This window comes from Empidonax traillii, unplaced genomic scaffold, assembly GCF_003031625.1.
Source record: "Empidonax traillii isolate 1590-97213 ecotype Southwest subspecies unplaced genomic scaffold, ASM303162v1 scaffold156:size1289327, whole genome shotgun sequence".
Lineage (NCBI taxonomy): Eukaryota > Metazoa > Chordata > Aves > Passeriformes > Tyrannidae > Empidonax > Empidonax traillii.
The window spans coordinates 643,639-664,013 of record NW_020955349.1 but is presented as its reverse complement, the minus strand read 5'-3'; the positions used below and the strand labels follow the sequence as shown (position 1 = coordinate 664,013).

The following is a 20,375-nucleotide window of genomic DNA, read 5'->3' as shown; positions in this document are numbered from 1 at the left end:
TCCACTTCAAACCCTGAATAAAAGACAGGAAGTGATACAGAGAAGACCGGTGCTTCAGTTGCTAATTAAGCTGACAATCTTAGCTATGAAAGGTTGTCAGAGAAGGACACTGAACTGAGAAGCTTGTGCTAAAATACCGAGTGCTTCATATTTATTATGGCACGAGGATGGTCTGCTCCTTAGCAACTGTTCCTTGCTCAGGAGTTGAAAAGCACGGTTAGAAAATTAGTACCTAATATAGTACAACGTGTTAGGGAAAGAAGAGCCCTTGAAGATCACAAAGGAAACTAAGCATTAGTGCCTGGAATGTGAAATCCCTCTGACAGACTTATAACATGGCCACTGATGAATTTGTGTCTGCACTGCTTTTATTAGTAGTGACTAGCTACAAATGCCAGTGATTAGAGCTGGCTGTGCTCACTCTGAACGGGCAAGCTTTGAGTCAGAATCAATCCAACTCACACCCTAATTTGTCTGTCTGGAGAACAAGATTGATTTGCAACAGGTTCAAGACAGAGAGCAAGCTACTTTTACTAATGGAAGTGTGCAAAGAAAGGATTTTGAACTCAAGTACAGCCATGTGTCTGCAGCTCCCTGAAAAGTATAAGGAGGCAAAATTTATAAAGCAAAAATACTATTAGAAGCTTGTCAAAAATCAAATGAACACGCAAGAGATGCAGCAGCTGCTGAACAACAACATAAAGTATAAAACATGGCACTAAGCAATATTAAAAGGAGAAAACTATAAACTCCATGCAATCTGATTGCTTGTACTTAAAAACATCAGAACAATCTCACCAAATCACCACAAGCCAGTTGATCTCGTGGTTACAGAGGCTCATATTCCTTTAATGAGATGACAAGTCAGTCCATGGTTTAAAGAAAAAAATTTCTATGCTGATCAATGATCAGAATACCAAGACTGAGACTGACTCGGTTGAGTTTGAAAGGGAAAAAAGGCAAACAGCCACCCTTCACAAGATTCCACAGTTTCTGCCCGTGTACTGTACCCCACATATGCAGAAAATACAAGTTAATAATGGACTCTGTGGCCTTTCAAATGTCATTAATTAGGAGACAATGGTATTTTCCTGAGAAACATACAGTGAGCTAAACACAACCCTAAAGAGTAATTTTGTATACCCTGAACTAGATTTTTTTTTTTTTTTTTTTTGCCTTCTGCAAGATTTTTACTGCAAAAGCCCGGCAAGCATGCTGCTGATGACGGTGCTCAAAACAAGCCTAGAGAAGGAACAGCACTGATAACATGCCCAAAGACTTGCAAAGACTCACCATGCTACAGTTACTGTTTGCTGAAATGCACTTCTTATCATCACACCACTGGCAGCCGTTGGTGTTGGCCGTGCAGCTCGCGCAGTCCGCGTAGCGGTAACATCTGTCGTCTGCAGCAGCTGGGGCACAAGCGACAGTCAGAAGGGAAGGTCCCACAAAAGGAGGATAACAGCACCTTTCAAACACTTGCCCAGAGCTTTTCCCGTTACATCCTCCATTTCAATTCTAGCCATTCTTAAAGGTTTAAGTTATACCGCAGGAAATTAATTCTAATCAGTTAATGAGATTTACTCCTTTAAAAATTCCTTTAGTTACAACTACACCCGAAGGCTCAGAAGTCTCATATCAACTGAAAGAATATTCACTGGTCTACAGCATACAAGCTCTTGTAGCACAATACATAAATTAGGAGTAGGAAGAAGTTTTCTCAACTATTCTTTCTCCACTTCTTTAACGCAGAAGAAAGATTCTCTTTAGGTGCAGGTTTCTGATAAAAATATTAGATGGCTATGCAAGAAGATAAGAAGACAAAAAGAGTAAATAAAAAAAATATCGAAGACAGATATTAGCAACACATGGACATTTTATGGTAATTTAGAGTTCTGTCCTTCTCTACAAAACATGTTTGAGAAAGACTTCGTGTTAAATCCTTAATACTTGGACTTAAATTCAGGTTATTTAAAATAGTTTGAGACACAAATCGCTACTGCTGTTTAAAGGAGGCAAAAATCTGAAAAATCACCATGACTCAAAATAGGAGAATCTGTACCATTTTCTACCCTAATTACTGTGTTTAACTCCTGTTCAGTTTGGCTCCTTTAGCCTCAGGATCATGCAAGTTTAAGAGATTCTCTTACCAGGGAAGCCTTTCCATCCAAGAATCGATCTTTTGAAAACTCACTAAAATTTCTGCTTATCCTTTAATAGTGACCATCAGCAGTTTCTCAGGTGATACCCTCAATCAGGTAAAAATTGAGCCAAGTAATGTAAAATAATATAAGAAAAACTGTCTTTGGCAAAAAATTACCACCTGAAACTGGAAGAATTTGCCAGCATTGAAGCAGTGCTGTTCACACCACTTATTTGGAACTGGAATTCTACAGACCTCACGTCTTGCAAGTTGAGCTGCAGTTTATTGCCACTGCAGCAGCTGTACTTTAGAAACTGTTCTAACTTTTTCATTTTGCTTCAGCCTTTCTGTCTGTGCCTTGTTTTGTTTGGGGTTTTTTTTAAGCATCTGTTGATATGATCAGCTTTTTATAAGATCCACTTTCATCTGTATTGAATTCATTGCCTCAAGACTTTTTTATGTATATATAAATAGACGAAACTCTCTAGGCTTTCAATCTTTAAATGTTATGAAAATGTACAAAAGTAGTTTTTCAAAGAACTTCAGCTGGATAACGCTTTTGTTCTATCATGCATCTTTTATTTTATGAGTTTGCAACTTTATAGCTAGTCCAGAAACTAAGCAAAAGCTAACAGAAAAATAAACTGTCTCGAAGTGCTGATTAATAGCAGTGCTAATAACTTTTCAATAAGCATTAAACATAGACTGTCAGTTTAATTGCATGGCAGTTTGTACATACAGCACGCAGCCAAAGTTTGGGAAGCAATTTTACACTGTGCCGAAATGAAAGATGCCCAGAAAAAAAATAGTAGGTTCATGTAGCAGGGATAAATATTCTGTTCATGTGGCACGTAAGAACAATGCTTTCACAAGCAATTTATTTGTGACAAGCCAAAATGCTTTAGGAATAAGTTGCACAGTTATTCACAACACCAAATTGCTCTTTCAAACAATACAGGATAGAAATTCATATGACAAACTTGAACCCATTCTGACATTCTGCAGCAGAGGGCTTGTTTTTTTCCAGCTGGGACTGTGCTATTTTATTCTGTTCAAATGCTACTGTTTGATAGACAATCTATTTGAAGCAGCCTTGTTTTCCTTTTCACTTATTGACACATACAGGTAGGAGAGTTCCATATGTCTGTAATGCCAGGGATCACCTGCAGTGACCATTTGTGCCCTGACTGCTGTTATGCTTTCCCTTAGCACTTTAAATTTTTGCTCTTTTGCACCTACTTCCCTGCATTTAAAATACAAAAATATTCCAGAACTGAATGTGTTTTGTTTTTTTTTTAAAGTTGTCTATAAATCTCTTGCACTGGGTATTCCCAGAGAGGAACAGTTTTAACATTCCGGGGGTTGTCCACCACCACCCCCTATCTCCTCCATCACGTTGCAAATCTGACACTAAAATACTGGAATTCACTCACCTGTTTTCTTAGGACATTTTGCTCTAAGGATGTTATTAGCATGTCCAGATTCCCAAGATTCACAGTGTTTCTTGTTCCACAGGCACCTTATTCCTGGACGAGCATTTTTACACAGCTCTTCGTCTCTGAATGCTTCACAGTTTGGAGGTTTGTACACGAGGATGTCATTCAACAGAACACTTGAAAAACCCCCAAATATATACATGGACCTATTAGGAAAAATCAAGTAAATATAACTGTTACTGCAGACACATTTTATTGATTTATTTGTTTTGGTATATAATTAAACCCCCCACATAACATTATAAAAAATTTTCTTCATTTTCCTCTAATAAACACTTTGTCAGTGGTTTCTTTAATTATTAGAGTTCCAATTTATTTCTCCATGGAAGTTTAGACTAACAAAAAAAATTGCTGGAAGTTCACTTTTCTCTCTGTATTAGGGAGTGGCACATCTCACATTTCTGGAAAGAACAATGAAGAGCTCTGGAGGAAACTCTTCCTTTTTGCAGCTCAGTAATGAGAACAGAGCATGAAATACAAGACCATTTTTCCACACAAAGATTTCAAAGACAGCCTGCAACAATTGGCAAGATGGATATTTGGGGGTTTTTTGGTAATATTTCTGGTGCAGTGGCTGCTGACATCAAAAGCAAAACCTTGGGTCCTTCACCTTTTCATTTAAAACTACAAACAGTCTCAGGTAAAAAACAGTAATAGAAAAACTGTGTATCTCTTCTATCATATACTCTTAAAACAGAATTAATCAGAGAGTTACCAATGGCAGAAATCTGGAAAGTATCTCGCATTGCACTTTTTTGTACATAGAAGCCTACCAAAAATACCATTAATTGTAATTCATTCAAAGTGACAATTCTTGAAGTATAAGACACAGCTGAGATGTCATGAAATGTACAAATCAGAAAGAAAAACTGCCAGTTGTTGAATTCATTAATTCCAAGCAATTTTCTCTTAATGAATAAATCTGTTAATTGATTAATGTCAAGTGGTCTGTGTACAGACTTACGACCTAGTGCTATTTTTGTTAAATGCAGTCACACTCTTATTTGTAGCATTACTCATCACCTCTGTTATTTCTGACCTATACAATATCCCTAGGTAGAGGATCTGTAAGTGGCCCACATATACTTAATACTGAGTTTATTAGTGTGATGAATAATGTAGAAGAGGTACAATGATCTACAGCACTGCAGCTATCAGATATCAGGCCGGTTGGCAATCAGCAAAAGTCAAACTGACACAAGCAACCAGTGCAGATTCCTCTAAACCCCAACTCTGTTTTCCACAAGTTTTCCAGTAAAAAAAGGAGGCATTTGCCCTACAATTTTATCTTTGGGGATTGGAGTAAAAGCAGCAGAGCTCAGCCACCAAATGCAGAAACCTCCAGATCCACTCTAGCTGCTGTTTCTGGATGATGAAGCTTCACTGTGCTTCTCTACTCAACACGAAATGATATGAAAGAATGCTACATTTTCCAGAGGGTAAGCAATATGCTTAATATTGTCTAGATGCTGGCAGGCTTTTCCTCCTGCAAGTGGTTAAAGATGATGATTGTATCATCCCAATATTGCCTTTTTCCAAGCAAATTTTAGTTGCGTGGTTGTTTTATGATTGTAGAAGAAGAAGAAATTATAGCATGCTGCAAAGAGAAAAATATTTCTCCCACCAGAGGTAGATGAAGATTACAGCTGGTACCAGATATCAAATTCACTGTGGCTCACAATACTGGGAAAATGCCTCAGTACACTAGAAGGTTAACTTAAAATGCCATTGAACAGATTCCACAGCATGGCAGATTATGATGATGATTAGCTGGACTGATTACCTAAGACAAGTAAGGACTCTGACAAGCACTACTTTTCCCTTTAATAAATTAGATACTCCACAAAAGCATAATTTCTGCTACAGGATTTAAGTTTTTGTCATTCAGAGAAATGGTGAGGAAGATTTAAAAGACACTTCATTTACCCATTACTGACAACAGCAGTGTGACCAAATCTGTTGACATCTCGATGCAGATTAGGTTTTGGTAAAATCTTCCATTCATCACAAGCTGAAAGGCAAAACAAAAACATACGAAAACATTTGTCAAATAATCTGAAAAGTTTTCAGCAAGCTATATTTTAATTGCTTAAAAATAAATCAACATGTACTCCCTTTGATGATTAGGTGCTCCAAGAACCTGTCAGCAACACTGATCTATCCTGACGTTTATCAAGGCCACAGGACATTGATGGAAGTGTTGCTTTATTTCACAGAGTTCTCTGCCTTCACAGCCAGTTTCCACACCCAAAGCAACAAGCATTGCCATCAGTGTTATCAAGTGATCAGTAATGGTGCCCTAATATTTACATACTCTCAAATCAGCCACAGGATTTCAATTCGTACACTTTCAAGGAACATCCATGACAGTGAGCTTAGCTCTTTTCATAAGCATTTTAAGACAAACTACCACAGCTCCAGCTGAGCAACCCAACTCATTACTGTCTTACGTTGGCTATCTTGATTTAAGAATGCTACTATTCACTTTCCTTTCACCACATATTTGAGATGAATGCTGTATCTCCATGTCAAATTAACTATTCTACCATATTTTTTTAGTCATCTGCAGGAGCATGTACAAATATGGTTCTGGTGTGCTTTCATGTTTCTTTCCTGACTGGAATATTAGTTCTTTAGAACAATTAGTCCTTTCTTCATTATTTCCCGCTTGAACTGTACAGACTTCAAAAATTCAAATCCCACATTAATAGAAAGAAGGAGCACCTGCAGATTGAAACTTCAAATACCTTTAAAATGGAGGAAAGAAAGTACTTTTCTACAGAGCAAGCAAAACATTTCTAGAATTTGTCATAACAGATTTTGGAGACAGGTAGGGTTAACCTTCAGGAAACCTTTCATATCAGGCAGGGGGTTACAGTTTTTTCATTAAAAAAAAATCTTCTATACACACAAAGATAGGGATTAAATCCAAAGTTTAAAACAAGTTAAAGAGAGAAGAGACCTCTCCAATTTAATCCAACTAAAAGCAGGGCTTTATTTATATACAGAGAGAGACACCTTATTTTAAACCAGTGGCAAAGCTACCAATTTGGACATGAAGAAAAAAGAAATACCTATTTGGTCAGCACACTCTCCCTCATACAGAGGAGTGGAGAAGTGGATAGAGAACATGCATATAAAAACTGCAGAATCAGAGTTAGTAACAAAGCAGATTGATACAAAATCCTGGTGGTTAGCCAAAGGATTCTTGGTGGGTTTTGGTAAAGGACCAAATAGAATTCATTCCTGCCTGTCATCTTCAACCTTGTTTTAAACATCCCTAAGTACCCAAATTTCCAGACTTCAGTGGACTGTTCCAAGAAGAAAGTGCCAAACAGTGAATCAGTATGAATTACAACATTATTTATCAATATTACAGCATTCTGTGTGTTGTATAAAGTCTAATAATGACGGCTAACTCCATGGGGCAAAGAATAAAATACTTTCCTCCATAAAATGTTATGCACTCATAAGATATTACACAGATAGTAAGGGGAAGGAAGACATGGTAGTCATTGTATTTACCATTGTCTCTGCATGTAACCAAGTACAACACAAAGCACATGGAAGAACATACTGCTTTTAACAGAACCACTTCCTAAGCAGATGAAGGAACAATACCATTCATTCCAAAGTGATTAGTAGAATTTTTAGTCACTGAAAAGTACAGGGAGAAATACTGGGGGATTTCTCTCTGTTACTAGGGCTTCTACTTCAAGAATAAGCACATTAGAAATGAGATAAGAAAAAGAAAAAGGTTCATACTCCCCTCTAGTGTAGATCAAATGGTTACCAGATGACACAGAAGTGGCTCTCAGAGTGAGCAGCCAGTCACACAAATTTGTTATGTGATGAAACACACCACAGGAAAGCACCAGATTTCAAGCAACCCAGCTGAGGCTGGCAGAGAAAAACCCCAACTGAGCTTTGCACTGCAGGGTCCACACTCCAACAGGTCAGGCCTCAACACTTCTCATGTACAACCTGCTGTCAATAGTGCATTACTGGCATCAGAGAGGACCAAGACATTCCATAGAAAACCTCTCAGTGCTGCAACAGTACACCTCTATTACTAGAAGCTTTCCCAGTATCATTTTATTGGGGAGAAAAAAAAGACCCAGCACATTTCTAATCACCATTGTCATACCAGTAAAATACTTACACGTGGATTTGTTTTTAAAAATCTAACTCTGATCAAATTTACCAAAATGTGACTGGAGCAAAAATGGGACAAACATAGAGTCCTAGCTCATCCTGTTAGTCATGCAAGTCTTTTTATGAATGTTTTTTGCTCCTCAGACACATAGTTAACATCATATTAAAAACCTCTCTAACAGTAGAGGGTAGTCTGAAGTTTGAGCTTGCCAGTCACATCTGATTTGAAACAACTTAAACACTAGGGCAGAACTGGTGCAGAATCAAGTTAACAAAGCTCAATTCAATTCATGACAGAAGTAAGTTAATAAAGCAGTTCTGAAAATTATAAAAGATGAGAATCCAACTATCTCAAATTTAAATTTTGACAGAGGAAAATCTAAGAGAACTGCACATCTACAGCGTGTTTTAAAGGTGACTGCTCTCCCATTTCTTCATCTGATTTATTAAGTGCATTAAGGACATCTTAATTATTTTCATCAACTAAAAAGACTATGAGAATAACCCTGAAAATCTTGACAACTCAGTTCCAACTCTACAATACTTTCTAAAGAATAAGAGAACATCAAGGAACTGAAAAATTCCCCCTGCAGAAAAAAAAAAAAAACAAAACCATAAAAACTCAGCTGCAAAACTGTAGGCATTGAAAAGCAGCTTATTTACAATTCATCTTCATCCCCCACCCCACAATGCCCAATTCTGCACTCAAGCCTGAACAGAAGCCCCATGGCCATCTCAAAGTGATACTCTAACAGTTCTCTTCAAATAATGGGAAGGGTTCATACTTCTAAACACGATAAAAGAAAATACTTTCTTTATATAGTATAGGAGTAGTTAGAGTAATGATCCAAGATGTAGGAGAAAAAGGTTCATTTCCTACCCAGTGGGATTTACACCTTAAGTTTTCATCTCTTGAGCAAAAGTACCTTCAATGTTCTAGTGAGGTCACTTTTCACTACTCCAAGTTAATGCTGTTCCAGTGAACAGTTTATTAAAAAAAAAAAAAATGAAAAAAATAATATTGCTGGAAATAGGAAATTGTTAGGACAGTCTCTAAAAAAGTGGCAACCAATGTTCCATACTTTACCTCCAGAATCAAATTTCTGCACTGGCAGCCTGATTTCGTGACAACCTCTTACTACACTTGGAGATAAGTTTTAAGGGAAGGTGTATGAAACTACCTACTTCATGTTTACATTATCAAACAATTTCTCAATTACAAACAATTTAAATAGATTTGAAATCCCAATGTATTTATTCAGCTCAATCACAGTCTGCAACGCTGGCAGTGCAGCCTCATGTTGTACATAGAATCCCAGTGGCAGTTTATGCTTCTATTTTCTCTTCATGTATTTCCAATAATTACTCAGTTTTTCTCTTCTAAAAGAATTAATATCGGTTCACAAAGTATGGACACCATTACACTTCTGTCTAGTTCTTTTTTGTAACTCTGGACAACTAAAGACTAAACACAAACAATGAAATCATCATGGAAGTTAGTTATGCACAAAAAAAGTTATTTTCGGATTCTTTCCACACTGCATAAATATTTTTCTTTAATCAGATAATAAAAATCTCCTTGCTCTTAGGAAAACACAAAGGCAAGAAGGTTCAGAACAGCATGGATTGAATTTAAACTATAGAACTGGCATCTACACACAGAACAGTGACTCCCTAAGCAACAGAGAAACCAACAACCTTAAGCTTTACTATTAAATGGAGCAATTAGTGCATTACATTATTATGGCTCTGCTCTTCTAATAGCACAGCGATATGGAGGTAATTGCTATTACAGACTGCACCAGAACTACATTTATGACTTAAGTGCTCAGGAACACATAAAACTTAATCTTTCACAGCGGCTGCTTTACATTTTCTTTGTGATGGCACATTGATAATCCATTTGTAACTCCAGAAGGAGGGAGAATTGCAAAAATAAATGGGTTTGCATAGGAAAAAAATAAATTTACAGATATTTAAACTTGCCCATTTTGTCGATGACAAAGACTAGAGGTGAAACAACTTATTTTACAAGCAAACAATTTACGACTAAACAACTCATTTTATTACAAAATACAAGCAATAGCTTTGATTAGAAGTGGAACTAAAGTCAATCTCATGAGATAATTTTGATTATTTTTTTTCCAAAAAGGAAAACGCTTTTAAGCTTTGTTTGAATACCCTGGAAGAAACTTAATATTTCAAGTGTAATACTGTCTTTCATAAGCAATTGAATTTGCATACTACAAAGGAAACATTGTGGAGTATGTTATTGGTGTAAATATATGTGTTATTGCACTCTGCCATAGATACAAACAACGCTGAAATACAACAACTGTTAGGAGAGAGCACAGAAACAGCTGCCACATTCCAATGACTTCAGTTTTTGGCTTTTATAGAGATTCCCTGTCAGTATTTCTCTAGGCATTTCTAGGATATCCAGATACCTTAGCATTGGCATATGTGGATCAAAAGGACAGAGACTAAATACTTCATAAATTGCAACTTAGGGAACTTAGGTAGATATATGCTTACTAACAGTACCATCTGGCCAGGAACTAAAATAAAAATCCTTAACCTTTGAATAAAAGCATCTATTTAATTATACATATATATTTTAATACTAGTTTCAATAGTTAGAGTCTGTTTTAAACTCTGATTCTGTGTGTCTAATAATCTATTTTCATTTGCAAATTTCGCATGTGTATACTCAGAAAATATAATCTAAATTACTTTTCTAAGTTCTGATTGAAATAGAAATGCAAGTTTTAAGTACATGGTGGCTCCTGTATCACAGTTCTACAGTTAAAAAAAAAAGAAAAAAAAAAACACCAAAGCAACTAATACTTCACATATCTATCCCTAAAGGTTTGGAGTACAGCTCCAAAATTTTTATCTGAAGATGACATAAAACAAGTTCTTCAACATGCACATAAGCAACATTTGTGTACACATACATATTTATATGTATGTAACACATATTTATATAAATACATACTGTGGTAGTGGTGGTTTGGGGGGGATGGGGTTAAATTATTTTTAAGTATTACTTCAACAGGATCCCCACGGTGAAAACCGAGTTGTTGTTCAGAAAATTAAAACCCACACAGACACGGCCTCCCACTTAGAGAGAGAAAAATCTTTCCAGTAATGCTAATGTCATACAAATTATAAATCAGATTTATACAATGTACTTATCAGTAGTGCAGCATTAATTACAGGGCAGGATAAGGAAGACACACAATATGTGTCTTTCTTCATTCATCCATGATATATCATGATATGATATGATTTTTCCACCTTTCCATCAGATACAAAGTCCTGTGCAGGGCTAAGAGTTGGACTTGATCCTTCTAGGTCCCTCCCAACTCAGCATGTTCTGCGATTCTGTGAAAGACTTGAGGACAAAAGTGAAGAAATGAAGCTGCAGTTATGAACTCCTCTTTTCTTCCCAAGACTGGAGAACAGAACAGAGAGTGATAGGATTCTTTCTCCAAATCTGGCTACAAGGCATAATCTGGTTCCAAGAAGCCGGTTGTTAGCATAGTCCAGAAGATGGAGTGTGACTGAATAATCATAGCATAACTTCTGCTGGTTTTCAGGACATTATCAGAGACTTTTGTCTGGGAGGGCTTACTATAACTGCTGCAACACCAACAGGTCAACAGCAGCAAGAAGAATCCATAAGAGTTTTTAACTTATTTCAGCTACACTGGAAGCCATGTCAGAGATGATCCAGGTTCTATTTTTGCCCAAATTCATGTAAATGTACATATAAAGCAACCTCAGATTTTCCTAACTTGCATCAAAAAAATCCTTTCTCATGGTGAAAGTATGAGATGTCTTCGTGAAGTCATTTCATATTGTTTACACGTGTTTTAAAAAAACTAAGAACTACTTTGCTCTTTATTTCACTACTCTTAACCTTTCACAGAATTCAGCCCAGTTATTGAGATATTTATTCATTAGACCAATTTCTGCAAAACAATAATAGTTTGCAGCAGTTGGACTAGAACTTTGTATTGTAGACGGATAACCATGGTTTCTTTCTAAAGTGTTTTCTATTCCTTATACAATGAATATAATTAAATTAACCAAGTACTTAGAAAAACTCCCCAGCACACGAGCCTTGTTGAACCACTCTGCCACTACACAGGCAGAAAACACAGTGGTGAACTTGAGGTCAATAATAAGTAAAAAACAAAACAAAACAAAACACACACACACACACAAAAAACCCACAACCAACCAAAAACAACAACAAAAACCAAAACCCAAAACCCCCAACAAAAACAAAACAAACCCCCCCCCCAAAAAAAAAAACACCAAAAAAACCTTTACTTTGTACCAAATAGAAAAGACAAGCAAAACATCAGTACTGACATGTCACACTTCCTATCTAGTCCTATGCAGTCCTACATGTTTTTTTAAACTAACCTCTATGGGACCTAAGCACTTCATAGAATTTAAAGTTAGTGCTGAATATCTACTTTCCTTCTACAAATCCCTCAAATGTGTGCCTTTTTTATATATTACCAAGCAATGCTGAGGAGTCGGGAGAACTCAGGGTACCAGGCCTAATATATAGTTTCTCAATTACACAGCAAAGACTAAAGAACAAGATATCATAGCATTTTGAAAGCTAAATCCCTATTATTAATTATAAATATGCAGCCAGATTTCCAGACATGCCCATCCCAGCTGGTACTGACTGTCATTATTATGTGTGATGACTCTACACAAACTGTCCCTTGCACGTGTAACTCCCCGAGTCCCAAAGAGCTGTCACAGAGCACAGACTTTCACAAGCAGCGCAGATACAATTTTTCTATACACACCTCCTGCAATTCCTTTGCTCAATGAGGAAACTGCTGCAAGTATCTTTCAAAATGCTACCATGGAAGAAGTGAATAAACATCCTGGTTTGAGCTCTGATGTCACCTGTGTAACAGGCAGGATCTCAGCAGCTGAGGCACTTTCAGGAGCCAGCAGAGCAACCAGGGGGAAACTGTGGTGGTTAAATATCGTAGGAGGACAAAAGCACACCAAAACCAGATTTCTAAAGCTCATTTACACAGCAGTCTTCTCACCACATACTAACAAATATTTAAGGAAATATATCAAACAATATTAAAGGAGGAAAATTATGGCATCATAATAGTTTTTATAACGTCCCCACATCTCTGAGACTTCAGCTTTAACAAATATGCTGCAAGGATTTCTAATGATTGAACTGAGCTCTTGGCTCATGACACACTTAAACTTCAAAAACTTACATGTACAGACTAAGGTCAGAACTTAGAGAGCAATGACTGATTCAGAAAAAAAGGGGGGAAAAAAGCAACTTTTTCCTAAGCTTGGTAAAATTATTAGCTCTCTGAGAGACACTTATCTCCCTCGACTGGAGGAGGAGTGGGGATTACCAAATTGCATGAGCAACAAACAATTTAGAAAGCTAAACTAAAATGAGATGAAGCCACCCAAACAGTTATTTCACATTAATATGAAAAACAATGTTTTAATGGATAATAAAAAGCTGAAGCAACCTATCCATAAGACTATGTCACATATAATAGGAGAGATAATCAAAAGTACTCTATAGCCCAACCTGACATAAATAATACAGACTCTATCTCCAGGATTCAGCTGGTTTCCAGACACACCCATTTTTTTTACTAGACAGGGCATAACACTCCATCACTTGCAAGGTATCTAGGAAACATGATGCTGATAGCACCATAAATTTTTTCTTCCAAGTATTGTTCAGAAACTCAGGATACAAAATACATAAAATTGGCAAATCTACCCATTCCATAATTATTTAATTCTTAGTAAAATATTTAAAGTTTTCTGGAAAAGTGTGTCTGTGAAATTGTGGTTTTAACTTGGTGAAATGAATAATAGAAAAGATTAAGTTGCAATCAAATCAATCTTCATAGATTTCATTTTTTTTAAGAGTAATTACTACATCCAAAGAGTAATTACCACAGTCATTTCTTTTGTACTTCATCAGTTTGATAACACATACAGAATGTGACTTGCAAGAAGGTACCAATACCATATTAAACAGCATAATGAACTGGACAAACCAAAATATTGTTCCTTTTTAATAAAAAGACCAAAACACCAGCATAAAACACTTTCATAAAGCAGTATGTGATATGTGAAAGTCAGAAAGTTACACTTAGATCCTGGGACTCGCACTCTTGATTCATGAGTGCACATTCTACAAATAAATGTGGACAAATAAGTAATATTATCCTCCAAAATGAGGAGGGAGCTCTGTTTCACTAAAAATTAAAACCAAATGTAAACTGAAGCAAGAACAAAATCAATAGCTCACATCATCAGATGCCTACCAGACGCTGTGGAATACGTGATACGGGGATACAGTAAAAAAAAATTCAACTGTTCTGCAAAGGTTTTATTCGCACACTCGGTGAAACCTGCAGCAAATAACCCATATATGTTCCATGCACTTCATTTACTCATTATTTTTGTATTAAAGCAAACACATTGCATTGATATCTGTACAGAATGCCATCAAGAGCCATTAAGTAGCCCTATAAAAAGGATCTTGTCTCAGCCTCTCCTAACACTGTAGGCAGCTGATAAACACTTGCCAAAAATAGATGCAGGCAATATCCACAGGCTCTTCTCACCAGGATCATGCACGAGTCCACTTCCCAGACTGCTCCATTTCCCGTTTTTTAACTCCCAGGACAAGTGTCTGTGCTTTTTGGCCCAAATATGGACTGTATGTTTGTATTTAAAATGTGGACATGAAAATGAGGGAAGGGGAAAAAACTACTTGTGGTGAAAACGGCAGTGGCAATAAACAAGACAAGAAACAGATTATGGATTCATTAAATTCCCTTAGATTTCTAGCCTTCACAATCCTATAGGGAGGCTTTTCCATAACTGCACAGTTCAAATGGTTGGAACCATTCTACAGACTGAAAGTTGACACCCATTTTCTCTTATCTTAAACACTTTTCCTCCAAACTGTATTCTTATCATATATTTACAAACAACAATCTTTTTTGCTCTCAGCCATTCTCTTGAGATATTAAATATACCACATACTTTTATTATCTCCTGAAGTCTCCCCAGGCTTCAGTCGGCCTTAATACCACTTGCCATGCAGAGTCCTCTCTGAGTTTGTCTTCCTGAAATGTGTTTTGCCAAAATATTACAAAAATATCCTGGGCCTCGAGAAAGACACCAACGCTTCTTTCTTCTTGTCATTAGGCCTGTGTAAGCCATTTCTACATCCACACGCCACTCCTGACTCAGACACACAAGCAACTGTCATTTCCTTCAGTGTGAAGGAGAAAATTCCTATCATTTCCTAAGTGTACAACTTGCACCTTGTGCCATTAAACATTATCTCATGACAACTGTCATTCCCACTCATTTCATTCCCCCTCCTCCCCGCCTGCTACTGGCAAAGTTTTGTGGGGTTCTTTTGTTACTGTTCACCTCTACTTTTGAATTTGGATAGCTGGGAATTTGATTTTTGTATTTTGACACTTGCACCGCATACCAGCAGGCTCTGGGGCTTCAGAAGTAAACCTTTTTTAGCACCATCCTACTAAGACTGCCTTCTGTCCCATGAAATTAGGCACAGAGAGCTGGGACATTTTCACTGCACTGATGTCTATCAAAACACAGTTTATCCATAACACGATCCAGAAGTATTCCATATCCTTTTATTGCCATGATTCACTTAATGTAGTTATTCCAGTAATCTAAATGAGGGATCTATATCCCCCAGGACTTTCCTCCCACTCAGCCAGACTGCTCACGCTACAGACTGTGAGTAGGGTATTTCTCCAGGTGAAACAGGCAAATACCGATGCAGTTATTCTGATCAAGCCATTACTGGAGTCTCAAAGACAGGAAACTTTTAATCAATACTCTGATGGGAAATGCTTAGGAAGAGGCAGGAAGGGGGAAGGCAACTTGCCACAAGATGATATCCAGCAAAAATCCACACATCTCAGCTGTCAGCCCCAACCTGTGTGTATTAATGTGTCACAATCCATCTCCCAAGAAGCTGTTTCTCGACACTCTGGCTTCTGTGGTGTGGAATTCCTGTGTTTCCAAATAGCTTTTCAGCTTGTGGAAACTCCTCCTTTTGCAGTTGCCTGAGCATCACCATCTGACTCTCCCCACCTTTCAGACCTCCAACTACCTTGGCTTCTCCACTCCCTGATTTTCAATTCAGACTCGTTGTGGAGGCAGTGCATTTTCCAAAGCATTCCAGACCTTTTTAGGAACCTCAGTTGTTACTTGTGGGGAAATGTCTTGATTTCAGTGTGTGTGTGGGGGGAGTTGGTAGTTTTTTGTTTGTTTGAGGGTTGTTTTCAGTTATGTTTAATTGCAGCAACACATGTTCTTAGTGCTATATAGATATTCTGTACGAAAAATATGTCAGCACTCAGAGGTAATAACACAAGGGTCTGTGTTCAACTCACTTTTGTAATACCAAAATGCACCAACTCTTGTAATTCATTCAACAATATATTTGCTATTCATAATGTAAAACAGTATAAGGCACATATTTTAAAACTGATCATTTTTGCTACTATGCTTTGTCCCACAAACCAAAAACTTTAGAAAATTATGGAACAAAAACCTGTACAATTTCTAAATAACCTGACGGTGTTTGGGACCAAAACTTTAAAGAATCACATTAGCTGGACTTGAAAGAAACGTTGTGGTATTCAAAAGTCAAATGAGAAGAATACAATACAACACATACCTATATCATATGCAAGGAAGTCAGCTGAAAAACACTTTGCACCATTGCTCAGGGAAGTATCATTATGAGTGTTTCCACCGAAAATGAGCATAGCTCCATTGATTAAGACAGCTGAATGAAGGTATCTTGCAAAACCACTCTCTTTCAAAATAGTCCTAAAACATACAAGAACAAATTTATACATATTAACATCTGAAAAACTACATGCACATCAAGAAAATTTATAGATAAAAACATACAAAACACGTGGAAAATACTAAACTAAAGCTGTTATTCAGTAAACATGATGAAATTTATTCATACCGTTTCTAGGATTATGAATTTTCTCATGGTACAACCAATATATTTATCATTCATTTAAAATTTCCTGCTTTTTTAGTTTAAAAAAACCAGGGTTTTGAATAATGTATCTTAATGTATCTTAAATACATTTTATCATGTTTACACTCTTCCCACATGATTAATGATACGGTAAATTCTAGTAAAAAGTGAATGAAAACCCATTCCATATTATTAATTCCAATTCGTATATATTCTTAGCCATGTTGGGTTTTTGCCCAAGGACTGCAATAAAGAATACTTTAGAAGGCTAAAAGAATCTTTAGACTATCCTAAGTATAGTAAAAGGATAAACTTTTTTTTTTTTTATTTACTTGAACACTCGGACTTGGAAAAGAAATGGTAGAAGTCATTCCACATACGATAAAAAACACTTGCACTGCTTTACAAACTTATTCAGAGCAGTAAACTTAAACATACAGAATTTCTGTACTTTAAAAAAAAAAAAAATTAGTCCACACACATTGAGCCTTTGATGTCTTTTTCATTCATTTTAGCCTGTGTCTGTGTGGTCTGCTTTGTGCCCCAGCAATAACATGGTCCCAACAGTAGCCAAGAGCTATCAATGCCACAGTTTAAAAGGGGCAGATGTGGGGGTTAGTAAAAAGAACAGAACACAAACTTGATTCAATCACGGCAAATAAATCTTACCAAGGAAGAAAGTAACCATTTGTGGGTTTTGCCAGTTAAGCAAACCAGCTGCAGACGTGTTTGTGAAGGGCTGATTAGATCACCAGGACAAAATATTTTTTACGTTCTCCTAATAACGTTCCGCTTGCCTCAGTAATCTAAGTTTTCAAGTTTAGGCCCTCAGTTTCATTTAAGCTACTGCACACTGCTCGCATCTACAACTGAGCTGTTCTGTCATTTGTTTCCTGTAACAAACTGACTCAACACTCTTTCCTTCTGATTAAATAATGCCGTCCGCTTGAATCACATCCCTAATATTTTTTTCAGTATTTTTACGTCATCATCACGTTTAGGAGAGAGTGTTTAAAGTACATCTCCCTGTGTTGATACAATACATAAATCAATCAATAAACTTGAGATATTTCTAAGTGATAAAAAATTGTATGTTTGAACAAGTTGAAAGGAAGACATTAAATCTAAATTCTCATACTGTTATTTAAATAAATTCCCCCTTAGCTCTAGAAAGTATCATCAAAGGAAATGTCAAAGACTAAATGAAAATAAATGAGTTTTCTCATTGCTTAAAAATGTGACAATTCCTTCAAGCCACTAACATACCCACCCATGTGCTTCTGGTTTTAGTCCCTTTTATTTTTGTTCTATTAAACAATTTGCTTTTTTCTTGTGTATCTCTGATGAACATACTTTGAAATCAGAGCACCTTTTAAGGGTTTTTCTAACCAGGAATTATCTGGACAGAGAATACTTATGGTACCTACCTAAAAACGTGATATTTGGGTTCTACTCCTCAGTTAGCAACATAGAATATTTGGAATGACAACGAAAAGGAACAAGACACTGGTTTTCAGTTATTATCTACTGGTAATGGAGGAATACTGCTGCCGTGACTTGAAAGAATGATAATACACTAAGAACATGTTACCTTATGCATTCAGATTAAGAATTCCTCTCTGTCTTGTGCTGTACCAGTTTTCTACACCCCCTATTGCCTAATTTACACTAATTGCTATACACTAGGCTCTGCCTTGATTATCCTGCCTTGCAGCTGTCTACAAATAGTTGTTTTGATCACTAAAGGCCTGAAGAGACATACACTGTTCTGGGGAAAACTGAAGGCCCTCCTCTCTGCAGTGCATATATCACCAATCTCCATGGGATTTTTTGGGGGCTACTCACTTTCCTGTGTGTGACCCAACTACATAGCCCTGGTCCATAAGGGGTGTGTGTGGGGGGGGGTGTCTTCTAATTTTTGCATATTGCGTGCTAAGTTTCATCCCTCCTGGTAACAGCAACTTTTCCTCAAGAATCAGCAGAACTGGAGGTTTGTTAATTTGGCCATGATTTTCACTATTCATTAGCATCACTAATGAAGGCAATCTTGAGAACTCTCCAACACCTATCAACCTCATGCAAATTCTGCGAGGTCTCAGCAGGCTGAGTTCATTATTTATGCACATCTCCGTGTCTCTGCAAACATCGGTCCACGTTAACTGTGCCAGTGCCGAGCGTTGCACACAACCAGCAGGATTCCATAATGGTGATGGAAACACCCAGGAGCCAGCAGGTGCTTCCACTGTTTCAGGCCATTATCTAAGTCCACATTGTCCCCCAGTTGCCAGCTGCAGCAGCAGGCAAGTAACGCAGAGCAATGAAGGTATTAGAAACGCTGCAATTCCCCATCATGTATTAGAAATACAATTCACACGAGGAATTAAAATATTGCCACCTCACATTCCAAGACACATAAAGCTTGTTCAATTGATATTAAGAAATGGAAACCTACGTGCCACTGAATAAAACAAGTAAACAGCTCTGTATAGCACAACTCAGTGAAGCGTATGAACCTCTGCCAGATCAGCCAGAGAACAGAACGAGTGCAAGAGAAAAACGGTGAGGACAAGCAAAAGCAAGTTTGAGAAATTCCCTGTACATGGGCATGAGAAAGTCTTAGTTCCAACTCTTCTCATACTGCACCTCCCCAGTGGCACATTCAGTCTCAGTTACCTCACTGAGGGCTTTGAATACTGATTATAAGATGTCACAGACAGAGTGAACAAAAGCTTAAAGATTTTATTACTACATGTCATTACCCCATCCTCTGAGACAGTTTTCCATCCCATTGTACAATTCACTTCCAGTGTACACCTCATGAAACTAATAAAAGACTTGAGTTCTCTACAAGCTGCAGAGAATGCCACATTAGTACAGAGTGGATCGAAGCATTCGTTATTAGTTCTTATATGAATAATGCATAAAAATATTCCAATTATTATTATTATATTGTTGAACAGACCATCAAAGGATACAATATCACTTTGTTCCAAAAATAGAGTATAATAAGAAAGCATTAAAATTCCAGTGATTTAAAAATACATTAAAAGGCACAAAAAATTCTTGTAATAATGTTTCCAAGTGCCATGAGTTAATGATATTCAAAATCAAGAGCCTCAGTGAAATCAAAACCACATGTTTCCAAGATCTGAGAGCAAGCCTTGTGTGCTTAAAGTTAAGCCATTAGTGCTGAACACAAATATTAATTTTCAAGAAAAAAACATTCTGAGAAACCATCCTTGATCTCAAATGTCCTCTAGGGTAAGAAAAAACATTTAAGGTCACTCTCTATACAAAAGATATAAGTAGCCTTCATAAGTTACAATAAACTTAAGGGACAAGAAACTGACAAAAATAGGCACATCAAGAACATTAATAACTAAGGATTCCTACACAATACCAGAAGCTTTTTCTCTTATTTCTGATAAGTTTGTTAAGAATAACCTTCCGCAATGCTTAAGGTTTTCCATTTATTTATATAACAGCCATACAT

General features: G+C 36.9%; 1 protein-coding gene across 6 annotated transcripts in view; it reads right to left on the bottom strand.

The window, feature by feature from the left end:
• Nucleotides 1-20,375, bottom strand: part of ATRNL1 (attractin like 1) — a 522,221-nt gene that overhangs the window by 365,438 nt on the left and 136,408 nt on the right. For all 6 annotated transcript variants that reach the window (XM_027884890.1, XM_027884885.1, XM_027884886.1 and 3 more), the window contains exons 10-13: nucleotides 16,562-16,716; nucleotides 5,566-5,650; nucleotides 3,577-3,785; nucleotides 1,294-1,412 (exon numbers count right to left, since the gene is read on the bottom strand). In XM_027884890.1, the coding sequence (XP_027740691.1) occupies nucleotides 1,294-1,412; nucleotides 3,577-3,785; nucleotides 5,566-5,650; nucleotides 16,562-16,716 (568 nt within the window). The remainder of the gene's footprint in view (nucleotides 1-1,293; nucleotides 1,413-3,576; nucleotides 3,786-5,565; nucleotides 5,651-16,561; nucleotides 16,717-20,375) is intronic.